The following is a 22,500-nucleotide window of genomic DNA, read 5'->3' as shown; positions in this document are numbered from 1 at the left end:
ATGTTGCTACCATGCAGCATTGCACTCGGTACACAAGCATCATGCAATCTGCCCTTCATTCTAAAAAAAGAAACACTTTGTTACTAGCAGAGTTAAGCCATTTAACTTTTTTCCAACCCATTCTTGCTCTGCTTAAATCTCTTTCACAATACTTACCCACCACTGTTTGTTAGGTTACCCAGCTAATAAATGTTGTTTACTACTTCAGGGTAGCATCTTCTACTTGGTTGCTCTTGAGGATTATTGTACGAGTCCTTCTTTTCTGATTGCCTGTCTGTGATTGTGGTGCACCTCTTATGCATCTCTAGTTTACATGAGGTGGAATTTGTACCTATGTCTTTTCATCATATTGAATGTGACTTTTTCCTTGATAATAACAGGTTCTGTCTTGTTGTTGGTTTTTGTTTCTATTTCTCCTTACTGTATTGGAGGTTGGTTTGTTTGGCTATACTTCTTTGTCCCTTTTATTTTAAATGGGGACCATTTTCTTTGCATACTGGGTTGTCTAGCTGCATTTCCCAAAGGTTTTTTTTATAGCACCTCTTGTCACTGAGTATAGTTTTTTTGATATCTTCATGTTTCAGAACCAGCTTCAACATCCAGTCATTTGCCTGTTGTGGGTAGGTAGGAAGTCCCATGGTTGCAATTTTCAATGTGAGTTAAGACTGCATTAACCCTTGACAGTCTTCTTTTCTCAGAAAGTATATTCAATCCGTGTCTTTTTTTCAGTGATACATAAGACACATTGTCATTAGCTTTCAGATTTTTACATTAACTTTGTAGATCTCAGAGATTGATAGATAGATAAATGGATAGATAAATAGATAGATAGATAGATAGATAGATAGATAGATAGATAAATAGATAGATAGATAGATAGATAGATAGATAAATAGATAGATAGATAGATAGATAGATAGATAGATCAGGTAGGTAGATAGATAGATAGATAGATAGATAGATAGATAGATAAATAGATAGATAAATAGATAGATAGATAAGTAGATAGACAGATAGATAGATAGATAGATATTGTTGTTGTTGCTTATTTATATATTTTGAGTGTTTTCTTTAGTCTTCTGAAATATTTTTTTCTTGAAACTCAATCTGTCTCTCTACCGTTTCTTGTTTCATTCTTTCCACCTTTTTAAATGCTTTTTCTTTCTTTTTTTTATTTTTTTGTTCTTCTCCTCCTCCTCTTCCTCTTCCTCCTCTTCCTTTTAGTATTTTCTTTTAAAAAGTCATCACTTGCAGTGTCACCACAGTTAACATAATCAGCCGTGAAGCGAGTCTTTTGATGCCATTCAACGTAACTTTGATATCCAGGTTTTCATTTGCCAGCTTTAAGTTTTTCAACTTATGGTTTTGATGTATACTTTTTTAATTGCCAAATTAGTCAATTTTTTATTATTTTATACATACATGCATGCACACATAACACACACACACACATAACACACACATTTTCACCCCTTCTCTCTCTCACACATATTCTCACTCCTTTTCTCTATCTCTCTATCTCACACATACAATCACTTACTCTAACACACACACACACACTATACACACACATCTCCTAATATGCACATACACACACACACACACATACACACACACATATTCTGACCCCCTTTCTCTATCTCTCTATCTCACACATAGAATCACTCACTCTAACACACATACACTCATACACACACATACTCACACACACACACTCATACACACACATCTTCTAACATGCACTTACCCCCTACACACACATGCACACACACACATATGCACACATACACATATGCACACACACATATACACACACACATGCACTCACACACATATGCACACACACACATATGCACACACACACATATGCACACACACACGCACACACACATATGCACACTCACACACACACACATATGCACACACACATACTCACACACACACACACACACACATGCTCTTGCACACATTTATATGTAATTCTGAATATCATCTGCCACCACTTGGGGTGGCCATCTTTTCTTTTTCCATTAATCAGCCATGGAATCTGAAAAGCTATCTAATTCCAAATGAGCTATTCATCTCTTTGCATTCCTCTGCTTGGAAAGACTTTAAAGAAGATTTCCATTAACACACAACACCATGTTGTTGTTGTTGTTGTTGTTGCTGTTTTTGTTACTGTTTAAACAAGTTATACGAACTAGAAATGCATGAAATATCAAAGCACATTAGCCCCGAGGTGTTGTGGAGGCTGCTTGGTCTAATAACATGGTGTAATGCCCCACATGTTATTATCATTATTATTATTGCTGTAACCTAGTAAAAGTATAACACAATTTGTTGTTGTTGTTATTGTTGTTGAGGCCCTGGTCAGCACTGAGCAACTAGACCTATGGTCAAAAGACATTCTATTTTTGACCATCCCGACGTTTTCTTTTTCAGACCTGATGTATCTTGAACCTTATTTTTTGTTGTACCTCTGACCTTATTCCTTTGTAGAATAAGGTCAATGGTACAATTGCTGTGTATGACCTGTTGGACATTGCCACACATCACAACCCCAGAAAAATATGCTCCCAGCAGCTCTGAAACTCATATGGTTTTGTTTCAGAACTTTTTTGTTTCAGAAACTTCTTACTGGATCCACAAATTAGACTAACGATGACTGACTTGACTTTCATGACTTGGGAACTATGGTGTTTGATGTACTGTCGGTTATCTTGCTGGGGAATCTAGTGACTACAAGGAAGATATGTTCAATAATCAAACAGTGATGGTTATTGGTCAACACACACAACTGACTAACTCCCTTGGTTTATAGTAAATCATAACTGACCAACTGGGAGAAAGAGGGTACTCTTGATTTTTGTGTCTGTGACTCTAGCACACATCTGTAAATCAAACCGTTCTGTAATGTTGGTGAAAATGAAAGTTCTTAAGGATTGGTACTACAGAAGGTCAAACAGCTGAGACATTTGACATCACTTCATTATCAATTAACAAGTAAATTGCCCTTAAAGGAAACGATATCAAAGCAATGTGGCATTCAAGTGGCAGTTGTAATAATAAGCAATGCCATGAACATTTCCATTTGAAGGAAAACCTTCAGTTAAATGTCAAGGGACTAAACGTACGAGGGACGTTCAATAATTAATGCCCCTGACCCACTTCCCATAGCAGTAGAGCAACGAAACTTGGAACAGTTATTAGTCTTTTTCTACATAGGAACCACTCAGAGTTACACATTTCTCCCATCGTTTGATGCAGCTCTGAAGACCGTTTTTGTAGAAGACCCCAGCTTGGTCCTCCAACCACGACGTGACTTCAGAAATCAAGGCTGCATCATCTGGGAAACGCTTTCCTTTCAAAAACAACTTCATGGCTGGAAGAGGTGAAAATCAGAGGGTGCAAGGTCGGGAGAGTAGGGGGATGGGGGATGAGTTCATAGCCGCACGCCTGTGCTTCTGATCTGGCGACACGCGAGTTGTGGATCGGAGCGTTGTCCTGCAGGAGGAGGATGCCTTTGCTGATCTTGCCCCGCCTCTTGATTTTGATAGCTTCTCTTAATTTCCTCAAAAGTGAAGCATAATAGACTCCTGTAATTGTGGCACCCTTTGCCAGGAAATCTGTCTTCACTACTCCGTCCTGTCCCAGAAGACTGTAAGCATGACCTTGCCTGCGGAGGGCTGCACCCTTGTCTTCTTTGGAGGAGGTGAGTCACGGTGCTTCCACTGCATTGACTGTGCTTCGGTCTCTGGATCATAGTGATGGACCCAGGTTTTATCCTATGCAATCAGTCTTTTGAAAAATTTTGACTCATCTTCTTGGCACATCTCCAAATTCATCCTCGAGCAATCGACGCGTTCTTGCTTCTGGAAAGGTGTGAGCAACCTGGGAATCCATCTGGCAGACACCTTTTGCATATGCAAATGGTCATGAATGATAGTTTCCACAGACCCGGTACTAATCTTGACCTCATGGGCTATTTGGCGAATAGTTATGCGTCGATCTTCCAAAATGGCAGCCTCAACTTGACGGACAGATGCCTCATCAATGGCAGAAGGGGCGACCAGATCTGGGAGCTGTTTCCACAGAGTTCCGACCATGTTTGAATTCACGATGCCAGCGTTTTACAAGGTCATATGATGCGGCATCATCACCATAAGTTACTTTCATTTCATCAAAAGTCTCCCGTGGTGTGCGTCCTTTCAAATACAAAAACCGGATCACTGCTCGACACTCAACATGCTCCATTTCACACTTGACTCAGTTCAAACACCTGTAAATCGGAAACCACAATTAGTTCAGAGCTGTAATTTGCCACTTAATCTATAGAGATATAAATAATTGCACATGCAAAATTTCAGCTAGATCAAACAACTGCAAGTGGGTCAGAGGCATTACTTATTGAACGCCCCTCGTAGCTCAGTAATGAATATGAAGAGTTAGGAAGCATTTTTTGTCAATAAAGGAAGAACCGTGTTCCAGAAAACAAATGAGTTTATTAAAGCAAGGTACAGCTATGTTTTGGTAGAGAATAATGCAGACATGGCATGCAGCAACCTCTGAAGCACCATGTAGTAGTGTATTGCAAACACATATGCACACACATACTTGCTCTCCATCTGTCTCCTTTTCTCTCTCTCTCCCCCCTCTCTCTCTGGAAGAACTGACCATTTACATATACCTGTATTGAACTTGATGTCACCATAAACTCAATGGTAAAAAAAAGCAAATTCAGTATCTCCAATTATTTCTTTCTCAGAGAGTGCCACCTACCAAATATTGACAATCAGCTACCATTAATTAATATCATTAATTAATACCTGTTATCCATCTGTGTTGATGGTTGAACACAAATTGGATGTGTAAAATCAACAGGATTAAGCAATGTCGAAGTGTATAGCTTGTATAGAGATCTTAGGATAAGTAGTGATTGAATAGACAACTGAAAGGTGATATGCATGCCATTAAATGGTAAAACAAGGGTTTCTATCAAAGTTCACCAAAACCTTGTATTGTACTTTGAAAATTGTAAGTTATATATTTCTTTACTACCCACAAGGGGTTAAACGTAGAGGGGACAAACAGGGACAGACAAAGGGATTAAGTCGATTACATTGACCCCAGTGCGAAACTGGTACTTTATTTATCGACCCCGAAAGGATGAAAGGCAAAGTCGACCTCTGCGGAATTTGAACTCAGAACATAACAACAGACGAAATACCGCTAAGCATTTTGCCCGGCATGCTAACGTTTCTGCCAGCTTGCCGCCTTCTGAAAATTGTAAGTTATAATAGAAAAGGAACATCAGATTCTGAGTATGGACTGTAAGTTGGAAGGAACACATTTCTACATTAATGAAAATGCACAAAAGCTTTGAGTGCTGTGTGAACTGCAGGCATATTGGACATGGAAAGAAGAACCATTATCTATAAAGCAAAACACTCAAGCATCAGGAAGAATGTCTATCTCACCTGAGTGTTTCACATAGCATACCAAAGCAACTCATTCGTCCAAAAGAAAGCACACAGGACCATTGCAGCTGACAAAGTTTATGCTCCTAAAATACTCATCACCCACAGTTTATATCACAGAAAATGAGTTATTGCCAAGGCAGTGGTCTATAAACTGAAGTGAAGTAACAGCATGTTAGAACCTCAAAGCAAAGCTACCATTACTGTTCTACAAGGGTTAATATATTTATGGGGAGAGTTCACGAAAAAAAACAAAAGACGAAGACAGGTGGTGTAGAAAACAAACAGATGTATTAGTATAACGCTCAGGAATTGAAAAAGTCTTTAATGTTTGAGCCTACGCTCCTCTACAGAAAGGGACACAGAAAAAAGGAGAGAAACAAGGAGAGAAAAAAATGTGTGTTGGCTAACGATCTATCATGGCGACTGACTCGGACAGAAGGGTCACATATATATATATAGGGAGAGTTTACGAAAAAAACAAAAGACGAAGACAGGTAGTATACAAAACCAACAGATGTATTAGTATAATGCTCAGGAATTGAAAAAGTCTTTTACGTTTCGAGCCTATGCTCCTCTACAGAAAGGGACACAGAAAAAAACAAGGAGAGAAACAAGGAGAGAAAAAAAAATGTGTGTAGTGGCTACCAATCTTTATACCTGAATATGAGCTGCCAAACATAATACTAAAACTTATATTTTAGGCAGCAGCTTCCAGCACTACCATAAGATGCTACAGAAATATGGTTCATGGGACACAATCTTCTAAGAGCCAAGTGTACCAACAACTCTTGCCAGTGGAAATATTGGGAATTAGCGAGTGACCCATTGGAACCCTATTTCAGCACAAATAACCTATAGGGGAATATTTCACAAATTCACACAGTAAAAAGAAGAAAAATAAAAGTTTGTATATCAGAAACATATGTAGAGATATACAGGATGTGTGCGTGTGTGTATGTGTTTGTATATATGTAATTACACATAACAAGGAAGAACGCTGAACGGTTTCTAGGAAGTAATTCTGTTCTAGTTAGAAATGAGCAAATTCAATTTCATTTGCCTCCAGACAGGAATTGGCAGGTATGCTGCTTAGATTAGAGATGAAAGTCAGGAATTTGCCAAATTTGTGTGGATGCAAATGTGTGTATATGTGTATTGCTACATTTACATATATATGTATAAGTCTCTGTGTGTGTGTGTGTGTGTGTGTGTGTGTGTGTTTGTATACATTTACAGCTATGAATCTGCTTGCCTTTGTGCATGTGTATGCATATATAAATGCATGAGAGTATTCACAGACGTAGTATGTATGTATATATATAGTATTTATAATATATATATATATATATTATATATATATATATATATACACACACATATATATACATATATATATATATATATATATATATATATATATATATATACACATATATATATACGTATATATAATATATATATATATATATATAATATATATATATATATATATATATATATATATATATATACACACACAAACATACATACATATATATATATGTATATATATATAATATATATATATATAAAAGAAATAAATGGATTACAGGATTTTCAAAGGTTTCAGCTGTTAGATCAACTGAAACTGTTCATTGAATTAGCTTAGCTTATAAGTGGCTGAGTATTTCACAGGTGTGTGTGTATACTTAAGGTAACTTTCGGGGAGAGTTACCATGGCAGTGTGTTACACAGGTGTGGATCTTTGACTTGCAGTTACAATCCATCCGTTGGTTTACTCAGGTTGCATCGATCTGAGTCTGTAGTAAAATGTCTCTTGCCCAAGATGCCATGCAGTCAGATTGGATCTAAGTCTATATATATATATACATACTTACATACATAGATATTTATATATTTATATATATATACACAATATAAAATAGTGTACAATTAAACACAAGAGAAAACTACCCTTTAACAGGTAATTTTTACACACTAGAAGAAGCAGCCAAGATGACCAAAACCACATTTAAGACCAATTTTTGAAGAAAATGAAAAATAAAAACTTTTACCTCGTTATTTTTTGCGGTTATACCTAGGTTTAAAATTTCATTAGCAAATAAGATAATTTGCTAGGCAAATTTTCATCAGTAACCCGCTTTAACAACTAACTTATAATTCAGAGACAAATAACACGTGTCTCATCATTATATGTTATAATTTGTCAAAATTCCTCGTGCAAGCACACTTTCAGTATACATAACATATATATATATAGTAATCCCTTGAGTATCGCAGGTGTTACTTTCCAAGACCCCCCCCCCCAACAATATGTAAAGAACTGTGAAGTTTCTACTGTACTGTATATTCTTAGACGGTGCAAAACGTTTGGGTGACACTGTAGGGCTTGAAATAAATTCACAATTTTACACACAAATGCAAAACTGCACCACACACTCACCTCCCAAGTTTTATTTCCATACAGTACCTGCAATTCTTTACTTACTCATCTTCAATAGACTACATGTTTTCTTTTAATATATTTTAATTAATGTGTGGCACGTAAAAAGCACCATCCAAACCTGGCCGATGCCAGCGCCGCCTTGACTGGCTTCCATGCCGGTGGTACGTAAAAAGCACCAATCTGATCGTGGCCATTGCCAGCCCTGCCTGGCACCTGTGCCGGTGGCATGTAAAAAGCACCCACTACACTCTCAGAGTGGTTGGCGTTAGGAAAGGCATCCAGCTGTAGAAACACTGCCAGATCAGACTGGAGCCTGGTGCATCCTTCTGGCTTCCCAGATCCCTGGTCGAACCGTCCAACCCATGCTAGCATGGAAAACGAACGTTAAACGATGATGATGATGATGATGATGATGTGTTATACAGTGCAGTACTGTACTGCATTTCTATTTATTAACTTTTAGGTGTGAAAATGTTTATTTCACCACAAAAATAATTAAAATCTAAAAAGTATATATATATTTATCAGATGCAGAAGCCTGTGATATACTGAGGAGTCCATGATATAAATTTACATACATTAGCCAGAAAAATCCGTGATGTACTGAGGGCACGATAGGTGAACCGCGATCTGGCGACTGATTACCGTGTGTGTGTATGTGTGTGTGTATGTGATACTTGTTTACACCTATTGCACAATGTTAAAGCAAGAACACACACACACAAAGGGCTTCTTTCAGTTTCTTATTTCTTTACCACCCACAAGGAGCTAAACATAAAGTGGACAAACAAGGACAGACAAAAGGATTAAGTCGATTACATCAACCCCAGTGCATAACTGGTACTTAATTTATTGACCCCGAAAGGATGAAAGGTTAAGTCGACGTTGGCGGAATTTGAACTCAGAACGTAACGGCAGACGAAATACCTATTTCTTTACTACCCACAAGGGGCTAAACACAGAGGGACGAACAAGGACAGACAAAGGGATTAAGTCGATTATATCGATCCCAGTGTGTAACTGGTACTTATTTTATCGACCCCGAAAGGATGAAAGGCAAAGTCGACCTCGGCGGAATTTGAACTCACAACGTAACGCAGACGAAATACCGCTAAGCATTTCGCCCGGTGTGCTAACATTTCTGCCAGCTCGCCGGCAGACAAAATGCTGCTAAGCATTTCGCCTGACCATGCTTATGATTCTGCCAGCTCGCCGCCCTTTCAGGCTTCTTTCAGTTTCTGTCCACCAAATTCACTCCCAAGGCTTTAGTCGAGCCTGAGATTATAGTAGAAACCATGTCCCCAAGGTTCCAAACAACGGGACTGTATCCAAAACAGTCAGATTGGGAAGCAAAGCTATTAGTCACTCAGCCGTGCCTGTTTGAATGTATGCATGCATGCATGCACATGTGATGTGCATGCATGAATGAACAAATGAACGAACAAAGAAAGATTACATATGTATTTCTGTTCACATTTTATTGGCAGTTGAAATTTCATAAATCATTATCCGGAGATTCCTGCTTCCGATATAAAGGTTTGTGAAGTTTTCGCTTCCAATAATGGATAATATAACACTCTCTCCCTCTTCAGTATTGAATAAAACTCTCTTCTTCTTGTTTACAATTAAGTGTTTACACACACACACACACACACATTATACATACATACATATATCTATGTATACATATATATATATATATATATATATATATATACATTATATAAAAGGGCTTAGTAAAATAAATTACTTGCCGCATACTGAACTCATTAGAAATAGCAGCTAAAAAAACTTTTTTTAAAAAACTATTTCTAATACTTAAAGAAAACCTCTCTCATATAGTGTTTGCTCAATTCAACTCATGCAAATATGGGGGTAGAGACATTAAAAAATCAAGTGCAAAGGTTATTTGAGAACGTACGTTTCAAGATTAGTCAACACAACATTTCTATCATCAGCTCAGAACTCCCTGGTTTGGATTTGAAAACACTGAAAGTGGGAGCATACCCTTTCGGCTTCCTCTCGCTTCCGAAGATCTGCTCGTAACTAACAGTGCCAACAAACCCAAAAATGCAAGCGAAGAATTTCTGCTCTCCCCTTTCACCAGCGTGGGTTAAAATCAGTAAACACTATGCTTTTTTCGGTAAAGTCCGCGGCATTATATAGAGAGAGATGAATTATAATTTCAACAATTGAGGGTAAAATTAATTAATTAATCAATTTCACCAAGTATTCAGTATGCAAAGGGACCATTTAAGGCGAATTCAAATTATTACATTATATAAAAGGGCTTAGTAAAATAAATTACTTTGCCGCATACTGAACTCATTAGAAATAGCAGCTAAAAAAACTTTTTTAAAACTATTTCTAATACTTAAAGAAAACCTCTCTCATATAGTGTTTGCTCAATTCAACTCACGCAAATATGGGGGTAGAGACATTAAAAAATCAAGTGCAAAGGTTATTTGAGAACGTACGTTTCAAGATTAGTCAACACGACATTTCTATCATCAGCTCAGAATTGATTAATTAATTAATTTTACCCTCAATTGTTGAAATTATAATTCATCTCTCTCTATATAATGCCGCGGACTTTACCGAAAAAAGCATAGTGTTTACTGATTTTAACACACGCTGGTGGAAAGGGGAGAGCAGAAATTCTTCGCTTGCATTTTTGGGTTTGTTGGCACTGTTAGTTACGAGCAGATCTTCAGAAGCGAGAGGAAGCCGAAAGGGTATGCTCCCACTTTCAGTGTTTTCAAATCCAAACCAGGGAGTTCTGAGCTGATGATAGAAGTGTCGTGTTGACTAATCTTGAAACGTACGTTCTCAAATAACCTTTGCACTTGATTTTTTAATGTCTCTACCCCCATATTTGCGTGAGTTGAATTGAGCAAACACTATATGAGAGAGGTTTTCTTTAAGTATTAGAAATAGTTTTAAAAAGTTTTTTTAGCTGCTATTTCTAATGAGTTCAGTATGCGGCAAAGTAATTTATTTTACTAAGCCCTTTTATATAATGTAATAATTTGAATTCGCCTTAAATGGTCCCTTTGCATACTGAATACTTGGTGAAATTGATTAATTAATTAATTTTACCCTCAATTGTTGAAATTATATATATATATATATGTTCGTGTGTGTGTGTATATATGTGTGTGTGTATATATATATATATATGTGTGTGTGTATATATATATGTATATATGTGTGTATATATATATATATATGTATATATATATGTGTGTGTGTGTGTATATATATATATACATATACGTATATACGCATGCATGTGTGAGTATGTGTGTGCAAACATGCATAAATATATACTCAAGTTATTTATCTCTTTCTCTCTCTCCCTCTCTCTTTCACTGTGTCTGTCTGTCTTTCTCTCTATATATAAAATATACATACATACCTATATACTCACTCTCTCTCTCTCTCTCTCTCTCACACACACACACACACACTCTATCTTAAGAATATGTAAATTGAAACAGCTTAACTGTCAGCTGTCTCCTTTTTACAGAAGAATTATTATAAGTTAATGAAACTTGTATTTCTCATGATCACATTTTGTTTTAAGCTTCAGCTGCCACTTGGGAAATAAAGAAAGTTAGAATCGTAATTTCATCTCTTTCAGTGTTGTCAGATCTTCTGGTGTTCACATCAATGGAATTTCTGGCGTCTCACTGCATGCTCCGTGACCACACAAACCTATTACTGCTGCCATACTCTCCACTATTTCTTTCTCGCTTGTTCTTAACTTTGGGATTTCACGAGGTTCTTCTTCTCGACTCTTTTTTTTTTCTCTGTCACTGTCTGATTTTCCTGTTTTCATTTTCGTTCAAATTCTTCTAAATGTTTCTTTTTCTTTTTTTTTTTCATCCAAAGATGAAAGCATGAAGAGATTTTAAAAAATTTTGTTTTTTTGATGGTTTTTTAATCTCAGGTACTGAAATATTTAATCTTGGCACAACACAATCTTCTTGCTTTTCATTTTCCTCTGGATCTTTGATCCAGTTCATTCATATGAGTTGAGCCATTTAGTAGGCCATCATCCTGGTTTCAAGTTAGGGATATGAGCAGGGTTTTAGAGGGTTAACATGGGTTTTCACTGCAGACAATGTCTTGATGTATTGCCAACAGGTATAGAAGTGAAAAGGTAATGCGATCCATGTAGAATGTTTACCAAATAGTTTAATTTGCAAAAGAATAATTAATAACAGATGTGAAAGCATAATTAACATATGTGGAAGAGTAATTCATAATTAATATATTGGTCTCGACAAGGTGGCAAGCTGGCTCAAATGTTAGCACTCTGGCTGAAATGCTTAGCGGTATTTCTTCTTTCTTTACTTTCTGAGTTCAAATTCTGCCTCGGCAGAGTTTGAACTCAGAATGTAACAGCAGACGAAACACTGCTAAACATTTCGCCCAGCGTGCTAACAATTCTGCCAGCTTCAGAAGACATTTATATTTGTCTCTACATGTACATCCAGAGCAGCTTGCGTCATTGGTTGCTTGTTGATATATGTCTTAACATCATTGGAGCAAGAGAAAATAATTTTAATTGTATTTTGTCTATTAAAGATCGTACTACATCTATAGACTCTAAGAAAATGAATATCTTCTAAGTGTGAGAATCTTTTACCTACATTTGACCTAACTTTAAGGGAAAAGTTGGGGGTGGTGAACCATAAGACTTTATACAACCTTCATGGCATTATATACAGTAAAAATATTTTGACTAATCAATGGACAACAATCTAGACTCATTAAAATAGTATAATTTGCTTATTAGCAGCATCCTGTGATGGTCAGTTAATCATGGAACAACAACATTTGATATCTAACAAGAAAGGTTTTGGAAGTAATTAGTTCCAAGTTTGTTCCAAGTCCGTTTACTTGCTAAATAACTTTTGGTGTAATTCTAATTTCATTAGTTTTGAGGTCAGTCTCAAAATTGCAGTATGGACAACAGGATTGATTGTCTTTGTGAGAGAAAGAAGAGAAAGAGGAAAATACTCCAAGCTTTTTTTGTTTACAACTTTGCTTCTGTACTGCAGTGGCAATTATATTCAGTTTTGCAATTATATAAGGCCTCTGTAGCCCTCTTATATAGTCTGTGCACAACATTAATTGCTGGTTTTCTAATTAAGGAATTTTCTTTTGAAATAATCAGTCTGTTCCTTTTTACTGAATTTTCAAAATGTCAATGATAATTACGTCATACAATTCTATACCTAAGAGATGAGGAATTATGTACATTATTTACATTCGATGGATATTTGTCCTCATCTTGTTTGTCGTTAACACAACATTTTGGCTGATATACCTTCCAGCCTTCATTAGATGTCTTGAGAAAATTTCAAACCTGAGTTCTCATTCCTAAGGTAAAACATCACAGGTAAAACAACTTATATAAAAAACTGAAAAAAATCAATCTCTTATTCTTAGTAGGTTTAAAGGATGTTGTTCTACATCAAGTTATTTGTATGTATGTGTGACATATCATTTCTCTATTTTCATTTGAGAAGATGCAATCCCCTTTGTACCCTAAACTATAAAATTATTTTGTGCATCAATAGCATGTCATACTCTCTGCTCTATTATTATTATCTGCTCTATTACCAGATAAATGAGTCAAAGAGGGGTCAGTGTTTTGCTCAATATATATCTTGTTCCCTCTCTCTCTTCTTCTAAATTCTCTACTCAAAAAGATAAATGACACAGGAATCATTTATATATTTCTTTGTGTATTTTTTTATGTACTTCTTGTTTTTTTTTCTTCTTGATCTATGAAAACTCTATTGTCAAACCAATCTCTACTGGTCCCTTTCTAAACTATATTGTCAAACCAATGTTTACTGGTCCCTTTCTAACTACACAAGCATGACCTTCGAACTTTGGGCCTCACCGAGGCAATGACTAGTGACCAGGACCTTTGGAAAATGCTGTGCTTGAGAAGACTCGGCAAGCTCAAGTGAGACCATAACCTCATGGCCTATGCCATGGGTGTAACCAGCCTACTTATGCATACCTTTCCTTCATTGGACACTGAACTCCACTTGCAAAGATCTGTTGAAGCAAGTGAAATCGAAAACAAATTCGATGACTGGCATCCATGCTAGTGGTGCGCTAAGAGTACCATATGAGCGGGATCATTGCCAGAGCAACAAGCTGGCTTCTGTGCCGGTGGCATGTAAAAAACACCATTCGTGCGTGATCGTTACCTGTGTCGCCTTACTGGCACTTGTGCTGGTGGCACGCGAGAGAACATTCGAGCGAGGTTGTTGCCAGTACTGCTGGAGTGGCTCCTGTACAGCTGGCACATAAAAGGTACCATTTGAGAGTGGCCATTGCCAGTACCGCCTGATTGGTCCTCCTGCCGGTGGCATGTAAAAGCACCCACTACACTCTCGGAGTGGTTGGCATTAGGAAGGGCAAATATATGGGAAACTACCATCTGTGTCATCTCTTGTGAAAGGTAAGAGAGTCCAGTTTGCTGGACATTGTTGTAGAGCTGAAAAAGAGGTAATTTCTACTCTCCTCCTCTGGAAGCCATCTACTCGCAATACCAGAGGGTGCACACTCTCCTACCCTGATGTAATCTCCAGGGATACAGGCATCCAGCAACAGGACCTCCGCAATGCCATGATGGACCATGAAGTCTGGCGTGGCATGGTAAATTCCATTGTCTTGACCACGGTCGAACAATGATGATGATGATGAGCTGTAGAAACTCTGCCAGTTCAGATTGGAGTCTGGTGCAGCCACCTGGTTCACCAGCCCTCAGTCAAATCGTCCAACCCATGCTAGCATGGAAAGCGGACGTTAAACGATGATGATGATGATGACAATGCAATTGTCTTGCATACCAATAGCTTATGATGTATTATTTTCTTTGGTTTTAAGTTAGAACATCTCTTTAACTTTATGTAATTATATAATATGATGACTGATATTGTGGACTGGGTTCTCTACAGGACATACATACATATACATTTGCTTTTCTTCTATTTAACACTTTAATATTCAAATCAGCTATATCTGACCAAAATATTCTACCTGTTTTGGCCCCTCACACATACCCTACAATATCATTCTAAAAACTAACAGTTACCTCTTAAAATCTGAAATCCTCAAGATAATGCATGATTAATCTAAAACAATGTGAATGGAAAAGTGTTATGTTTGAAAGGAAAGTCTGAATGCTAAAGGGTTAAAATGGTATTCTATTATTCTTCCAGGGTGCTGTAAATTCTCTCATGAAAGAAACAAAGCATGAACAGAGTGACAGCAGCAAAAATGTCCAGTCTAGAACTATTCAGGTAAGTAAAACCCTTTGTAAATGTTGTTCATCAACACCTGGGGTTTTAAGTTGCTATATTTTAAAATTAATTTCTATAAATTGACTATAGATTATTGAGAGGTAAAACAAGAACTAGATGTGTATTAAAAATACTGGATTAAATGTTATTAATAACAACTGCTCTAACCTTAACACTCTAATATTTTTGTGGTGGCCATATGTGTAACTCAGTAACTGAAAATAAGGTGGTGAACTGGCAGAATCATTAGCATGCAGGATGAGATGCTTAGCAGCATTTTGTCCATCCCTACATTTGGACATTATTTACATTATTTACATTTGTCCTCATCTTGTTTATTGTTAACACAACATTTCGGCTGATATACCCTCCAGCCTTCATCAGGTGTCTTGGGGAAATTTCAAACCTGGGTTCTAAGGTATTTTTTGATGTTGTTGTTGTTATTATTATTATTATAAACCGTCCATTGTAATATATATATAAAAGGAGCACTCCATTGATTATGAAGATGAGGGTCCCAGCTAATATGATCAACAGAAGAGCCTGCTTGTGAAATTAATGTGCAAGTGGCTGAGCACTCCACAGACACGTATACCCTTAATGTAGTTCTCAGGGAGATTCAGCATGACACAGAGTGTGACAAGGCCGGCCCTTTGAAATACAAGTATTACTAATTTTTTTCAGCTGAATGGACTGGAGCAACGTGAAATAAAGTGTCTTGCTCATGGACACAACGTGTCACCAGGAATTGAACTCATGACCTTACGATTGTAAATCTTAACCTCTAAGCCACATGCCTTTACTTATATATATATCTATATACATACACACACACACATATATGGAGAGATGCATGTATATATCTATGTGTTTGTATCTGTGTTTGTCCCCCCATCACTGCTTGACAACCAGTGCTGGTGTGTTTATGTCCCCTTAACTTAGCAATTCAACAAGAAACCGATAGAATAAGTACTAGGCCTAAAAAAATAAGTCTTCGGGGTCAATTTGTTTGAGCAAAACCCTTCAAAGCAGTGCTCCAGCATGGCCACAGTCAGACGATGACTAAAACAAGCAAAATAATAAAAGGAACAGACTGGTGGGTCTACATCAAATAATAATGATAATAATAATAATAGTAATGGAAATTGGAGTTGTGATACCTGTGCTGGTGGCAAGTAAAAAGCACTATCCGAACGTGGCTGATGTCAGCGCTGCCTTGACTGGCTTCCATGCCAGTGGCACGTAAAAAGCACCAACCAATTGTAGCCGTTGACAGCCTCGCCTGGCACGTAAAAAGCACCCACTACACTCACAGAGTGGTTGCTGTTAGGAAAGGCATCCAGCTGTAGAAACACTGCTAGATATCAGACTGGAGCCTGGTGTAGCCTCCTGGCTTCCCAGACCCTGGTCGAACCGTCCAACCTATGCTAGCATGGAAAACAGACATTAAACGATGAATAATAATAATAATAATAATAATAATAATAATAGGGAAATGAAGGCCAACAGACCAGATATAGTTGTCAGAGATCATGAAGAAAAAAAATGCTTTCTAATTGATGTATCAATACCGGCTGATGACAACGTGTCTCTAAAAGAAAGGAGAAACTCTCAAAATACAAAGACCTGGAAATAGAGGTAACTAGAATGTGGAATCTGAAAACAGAAACAATTCCTATCATAGTAGGTGCATTAGGCATGATAAAAAAATATTCAGACAAATACATAACAAAAACACCAGGACTTACAAACACATATAACATACAGAAAATTGCACTACTAGGCACTGCACACATCCTACGCAGAACACTTTCCATACAATAACCATCAGAGCATCACAACAAATCACAGCACATACCCAAGGCACACAGAGCTGCGCTCGGTAGTGAAGTGAAAGCACGCTATAAAAATAAAACTACTGAATAATAATAATAATAATAATAATAATGATAATAATCTTAAAAATAAAATATACAAATTCCTCGGAAAACAGACATAAAATGCAACCACACCTGCAACAAAACTGTGCACCAAACAACTGAAACCCATCGCCAACCTACAAACTTAAGAGTGATGAGAAAACAACTGAGACTGGTTTCAGATGATATATCAATGTACCTTTTAATTTGCATAAATTGTATATTTGTTCTGAAGTTTAATTAACTGTCTCGGAATGGTATGCCATGCTATTGACACCTGTCTGTGGTGATTACGTACAAACAATGGTAGCAGCAGACAAAGCAAATGTCTTGTAAATTTCATCTTAGTATTGCTGCACTTCTTGAAGGTGGTGTGTTGTACTTAACTGTTTGATGCTACTAGATGCATAATGCAGTAATACGGTAGAGCGACAACTGCGTATGCATGTGTATGTGTGTATGTGAGCTTGCATTAAAATATATCAGTAAGGAATATCTGTGAGAAGAAAATGAGATGATCTCGTTAGTAAAGTTGTATACTAAATTGTTCTTGTCTCAAAACATGAAATTACGGCTTCAAATCCGCTCTTTTACTCTTTTACTTGTTTCAGTCATTTGACTGCGGCCATGCTGGAGCACCGCCTTTAGTCGTGCAAATCGACTCCAGGACTTATTCTTTGTAAGCCTCGTACTTATTCTATCAGTCTCTTTTGCTGAACTACTAGGTTACAGGGATGTAAACACACCAGCATCGGTTGTCAAGCGATGTTGTGGGGACAAACACAGACACACAAACACACATATATATATATATATACATATACATATATACGACTGGCTTCTTTCAGTTTCCGTCTACTAAATCCACTCACAAGGCTTTGGTTGGCTCAAAGCTATAGTAGAAGACACTTGCCCAAGGTGCCACACAGTGGGACTGAAACTGGAAGCATGTGGCTGGTAAGCAAGCTACTTACCACACAGTCACTGCTGTGCCTAACTTACCACACAGCCGCTACTGTATATATGTGTGTGTGTGTGTGTGTGTGTGTATACATGAGGGGGTGCTGAAAAGTTCCTGGCTTTGGGTAAAAGAAAATATAGGAGGATCAGTTAATTATGATTTTATTTGACATAACCCCCTCTCAGATTCTCACACTTATTGCAGTGGTCCTTCAGTTTTCCTAAGCCTTGTAAAAGACCACTGAAGTTTGGGCCTCCAACCAAGCCTTTCATGATACCCTTAAAGTCAGGAACTTTTCAGCACCCCTCATATATAATATACATAAATAACTGTAGGTTTATCTGTGTAGTAATGAAGATCTTTTCATACCAATGTCATCATTATCATCATCATCATCATCATCGTTTAATGTCCGTTGTCAGTGTAAGCACGGGTTGGACGGTACGACTGGGGTCTGGGAAGCCAGGAGGCTGCACCAGGATCCAGTCTGATCTGGCAGTGTTTCTACAGCTGGATACCCTTCCTAATGCCAACTACTCAGTGAGTGTAGTGGGTGCTTTTTACGTGTCACCGGCACAGGTGCCAGTGGGGTGGAGTGGCAGCAGCCATGACTGGTGGTGCTTTTTACGTGCCACCGGCACAGAAGCCAGTCAAGGCGGCGCTGGCATCGGCTTCGTTCGGATGGTACTTTTTACGTGCCACCGGCACAGGTATCGCAACTACAATTTCCATTTGATATTTATTTTGATGTTGATGTAATTATAGGATTTCCTACATGTCTTCACACTGATACCATCTGGGCCATAATGATGTCCTGTAAGCAATGTGACCCCTGTAGATCACCTGTGAAGCTTGGCAGAATAAAAATACTTTACTTGTAAAACAGGTTGGTGTTGGCAACAGGAAGGGTGTGTGGCCATAGAAACCCAACTCCAAAAGGTTTTGTCTAACCGATGCCAGCATGAAGAGGCTGACATAACAAGGTGCAGCTGATTTGATGGAGGTGTGTAAACAATCGCAAAATAATGCAGAGTGTTCCTTACAATGTGAAGAAAGAATGAATAATTTATTAAATTCTTAAATATTTTCCTATGAAGATTGATTGTTTACCCCAAATACTTAAGGAAATAATTAATTATTTATTCTCTCTTCATTTTGCAAGAACATCTCTTCGTTATTGTTTCCTTGTTTTCTTATATCCCAATGCTTCCAGTAAACTGCCACATTCCTTATATATATATATATATATATAATATATGTATGTATATATATATATATTTATAAATATATAAATTTATAAATATATATATATATATATATATATATATATATATATTTATTTATTTATTATTGGGTATTCTTACATTATCCATGATTCTAAAAATGACTCAAATTACGAAGAATATATAGCCTAAATATTATCTATTTAATTCAGTGTTTTACTTGTTATATTTCGCTGTACAGAGCAGTTTATCAGAGAAGTGATTGGGCTGGTGGAGGGGTGGTGGTAGTGGTGCTGGTTGAAAATGCTATTGTTTAAATAGGTAAAGAGAAACAAACTTAATGATGGAAGACAGGAAAAGACAGAAGGAAGCATTGATTGCAAAGGACAAATTCTGTGGGAAGGGATGTATAAAGTGATGGGGGTGAATATGACAGAGATGGGGGAGAGAAAGTGATATTTTGGTGGATGCTGTGAGGCAGAGAATATAAAGCAAAGGAAAGGAGAGACGGAGAGAGGGAGAGAGAGGAGGTGGAATGCATTAATCAATGAGCTGTTGCTATTTATGATGCTAGCTGATGCGTTTATCAACTCTAGTCTGCTTGAAATGGTAAAATTAATTTGAAATTTCAATGGCCAATTTGAATTGCTGCTTAGAGGTCAGAAAAAGGTAAAGGTTGTTATTCATAATTAAATTTGTCAGAAAAAGAAAAAAAGTTAATTATTAATGTAGGTAATAAAAAAGAATGTTACTTATTAATGTAGGTAAAAAAAACTATAAGTCCTTTTCTAATTATTTGTCTTAAGAGCCATGTAAAGTTACTATCAAGTTGGTGTAACTTTATTTATTCAACAGGATTCACAAAGGTAAGGGAGCAAAGTGCTGTTGGTTTGAAACTTTATGCCCCATTTATTTCAACTTTGCCTGAAGAATTCTTCAAGTTAAGAGGGATGGTCTTGGTGACATCATTTCCGTATCTATGCCAGATGCATCTTAATCATCATCATCATCATCATCATTGTTTAATGTCTGCTTTCCATGCTAGTATGGGTTGGATGATTACACTGAGGACTGGTGAACCAGATGGCTGCACCAGGCTCCAATCTTGATCTGGCAGAGTTTCTACAGCTGGATGCCCTTCCTAGACTATAGGCTGGGTGCAGCAGAACTTCCACACTGTCCAATTCTTCAATCTTGTTGCTGGTCTTTCTGGTGGTATGTGGCTTTGCATTGTTTTGTTGAAACAAAGCATGTTTTCGATGAACAAGTCTTGGGAACTTTTCAAAAGTGGATCTCCATTGAACTTGACATGAACTGAATGAACACACACACACCACAAAAATATATGAAAAAAGCGTTATTTTAAAACGGTGCATGAACTTTTTCTTCAGCCTCATATTTCTATAAATCTGACGTGGGATACGAGACAAAGCTTACATGAGTGGATTAGCAAAAATGTGAAGAAAGGATATTCTTTTGTTCCAGTCATTTGACTGTGGCCATGCTGGAGCACCACCTTTAGTCAAGCAAATCGATCCCAGGACTTATTCTTTGTAAACCAAGTACTTATTCTATTGGTCTCTTTTGCTGAAATGCAAAGTTACGGAGATGTAAATACACCAGCATTGGTTGTCAAGCGATGTTTGGGGGACAAATAAACATATACATATAATATATATATATATATATATATATATATATATTATATACACACACATGATGGGCTTCTTTCAGTGTCTGTCTACCAAATCCACCCACAAGGTTTTGGTTGGCCTGAGACTATAGTAGAAGACACTTGCCCAAGGTGCCATGCTGTGGGACTGAACCCAGAACCATATGGTTGGTAAGCAAGCTACTTACCTCACACCCACGCCTGAACCTATAATAAAATATTATTGCGAATTAGCAGCAGGGTTATCTGCAATCACATCCCACCAACTATACATCTCTACATCTCCCTCCCTGCATCTCCTGCACCTTGCAGGATCTGTCTTCCTTCCAGGGTCACTTCTATCTCTTTTGCCTTACCCGGTTTCCGTACTGGTATTTCCCATCAGCTGCATCTCCACCCTTGTTCATCACTCACTCTGGTCACCCCTATATGCATCTCGAAAGAGCTGTTCTTCACTCCTGCTCCAGAGCGTCGGCTGCGGGGTCACTCCGAAAAGCTCTATCTGCGACGATTTCATCTCAATCGAAGGAGAGGGGCTTTCTCCGTCCGGGTTGCGGATCAGTGGAATAAGCTGCCGGACGAGATAGTGAAGATGCCGATGACCGCTCGGTTCAAAGTCTCCCTTGACCAGAAATGGCCTGAACTCTTTGCATGAACATACCCTGTACATAACTCAATGTCCCCCTGCATGGCCTTGCTTTTTGCTTTTTGAGCCAAATAATTAACTTAACTTAACTTAACTAACCTTCTATTACACTCTCTCTCTCTCTCTCTTGTGGCTTGATGGATCCTTTCAGGCTGTCCAACCCATGCCAGCATGGAAAACAGATGTTAAACGACAATGACAAATCAACAATTACAAGAGAGAGGGATGGCTGAGAATTTGTAAATGTAAAGCAAGGGTTAGAATGAACAAGCGATGTGAGACATCACAATGCTTCCACTTTATTTATATCGGGACACAAGTGTGAAGAGATTTAATTAGAGTCCACTCATGTTCTGCTGTGTGGTGGACTCTGAACACTTAATTATCCAGAGCAAAGCAAAGGGAAGACAACTTGACACATTCAGCATTCAGCAATAATAGTTCAATGCACTCGCTTTGGAGTCCCATTATATGGGAGATGCACATGTCCAATAATAAGCATTACACACACACACACACACACACACATCGTATATACGGCTTATATAGTGCTTATCCATCCGATGCATGCATGTATATATGCGCATATACATGTTTATATGCATACATTTAAACTGCATACATATATACATATGTATGTATATATGTGGGTGTATGTATGTATATATATATAAAATATACATATATATATATATATATATAATATATATATATATATATATATGCATATGCATATATATATATATATATATACATATATATGCATATATATGCATATATATATATATATATATATATATATATATACTTATATACATA

At 37.4% G+C, this 22,500-nt stretch overlaps 1 protein-coding gene across 2 annotated transcripts in view; it reads left to right on the top strand.

The window, feature by feature from the left end:
• Nucleotides 1-22,500, top strand: part of LOC115217814 (nephrocystin-4-like) — a 179,050-nt gene that overhangs the window by 112,592 nt on the left and 43,958 nt on the right. For both annotated transcript variants that reach the window (XM_036507789.1, XM_029787496.2), the window contains exon 22: nt 15,180-15,260. In XM_036507789.1, the coding sequence (XP_036363682.1) occupies nt 15,180-15,260 (81 nt within the window). The remainder of the gene's footprint in view (nt 1-15,179; nt 15,261-22,500) is intronic.

Source organism: Octopus sinensis, linkage group LG12 (genome assembly GCF_006345805.1).
Source record: "Octopus sinensis linkage group LG12, ASM634580v1, whole genome shotgun sequence".
In the NCBI taxonomy this organism is placed as follows: domain Eukaryota; kingdom Metazoa; phylum Mollusca; class Cephalopoda; order Octopoda; family Octopodidae; genus Octopus; species Octopus sinensis.
This window is presented reverse-complemented; position numbering and strand designations above follow the sequence as displayed.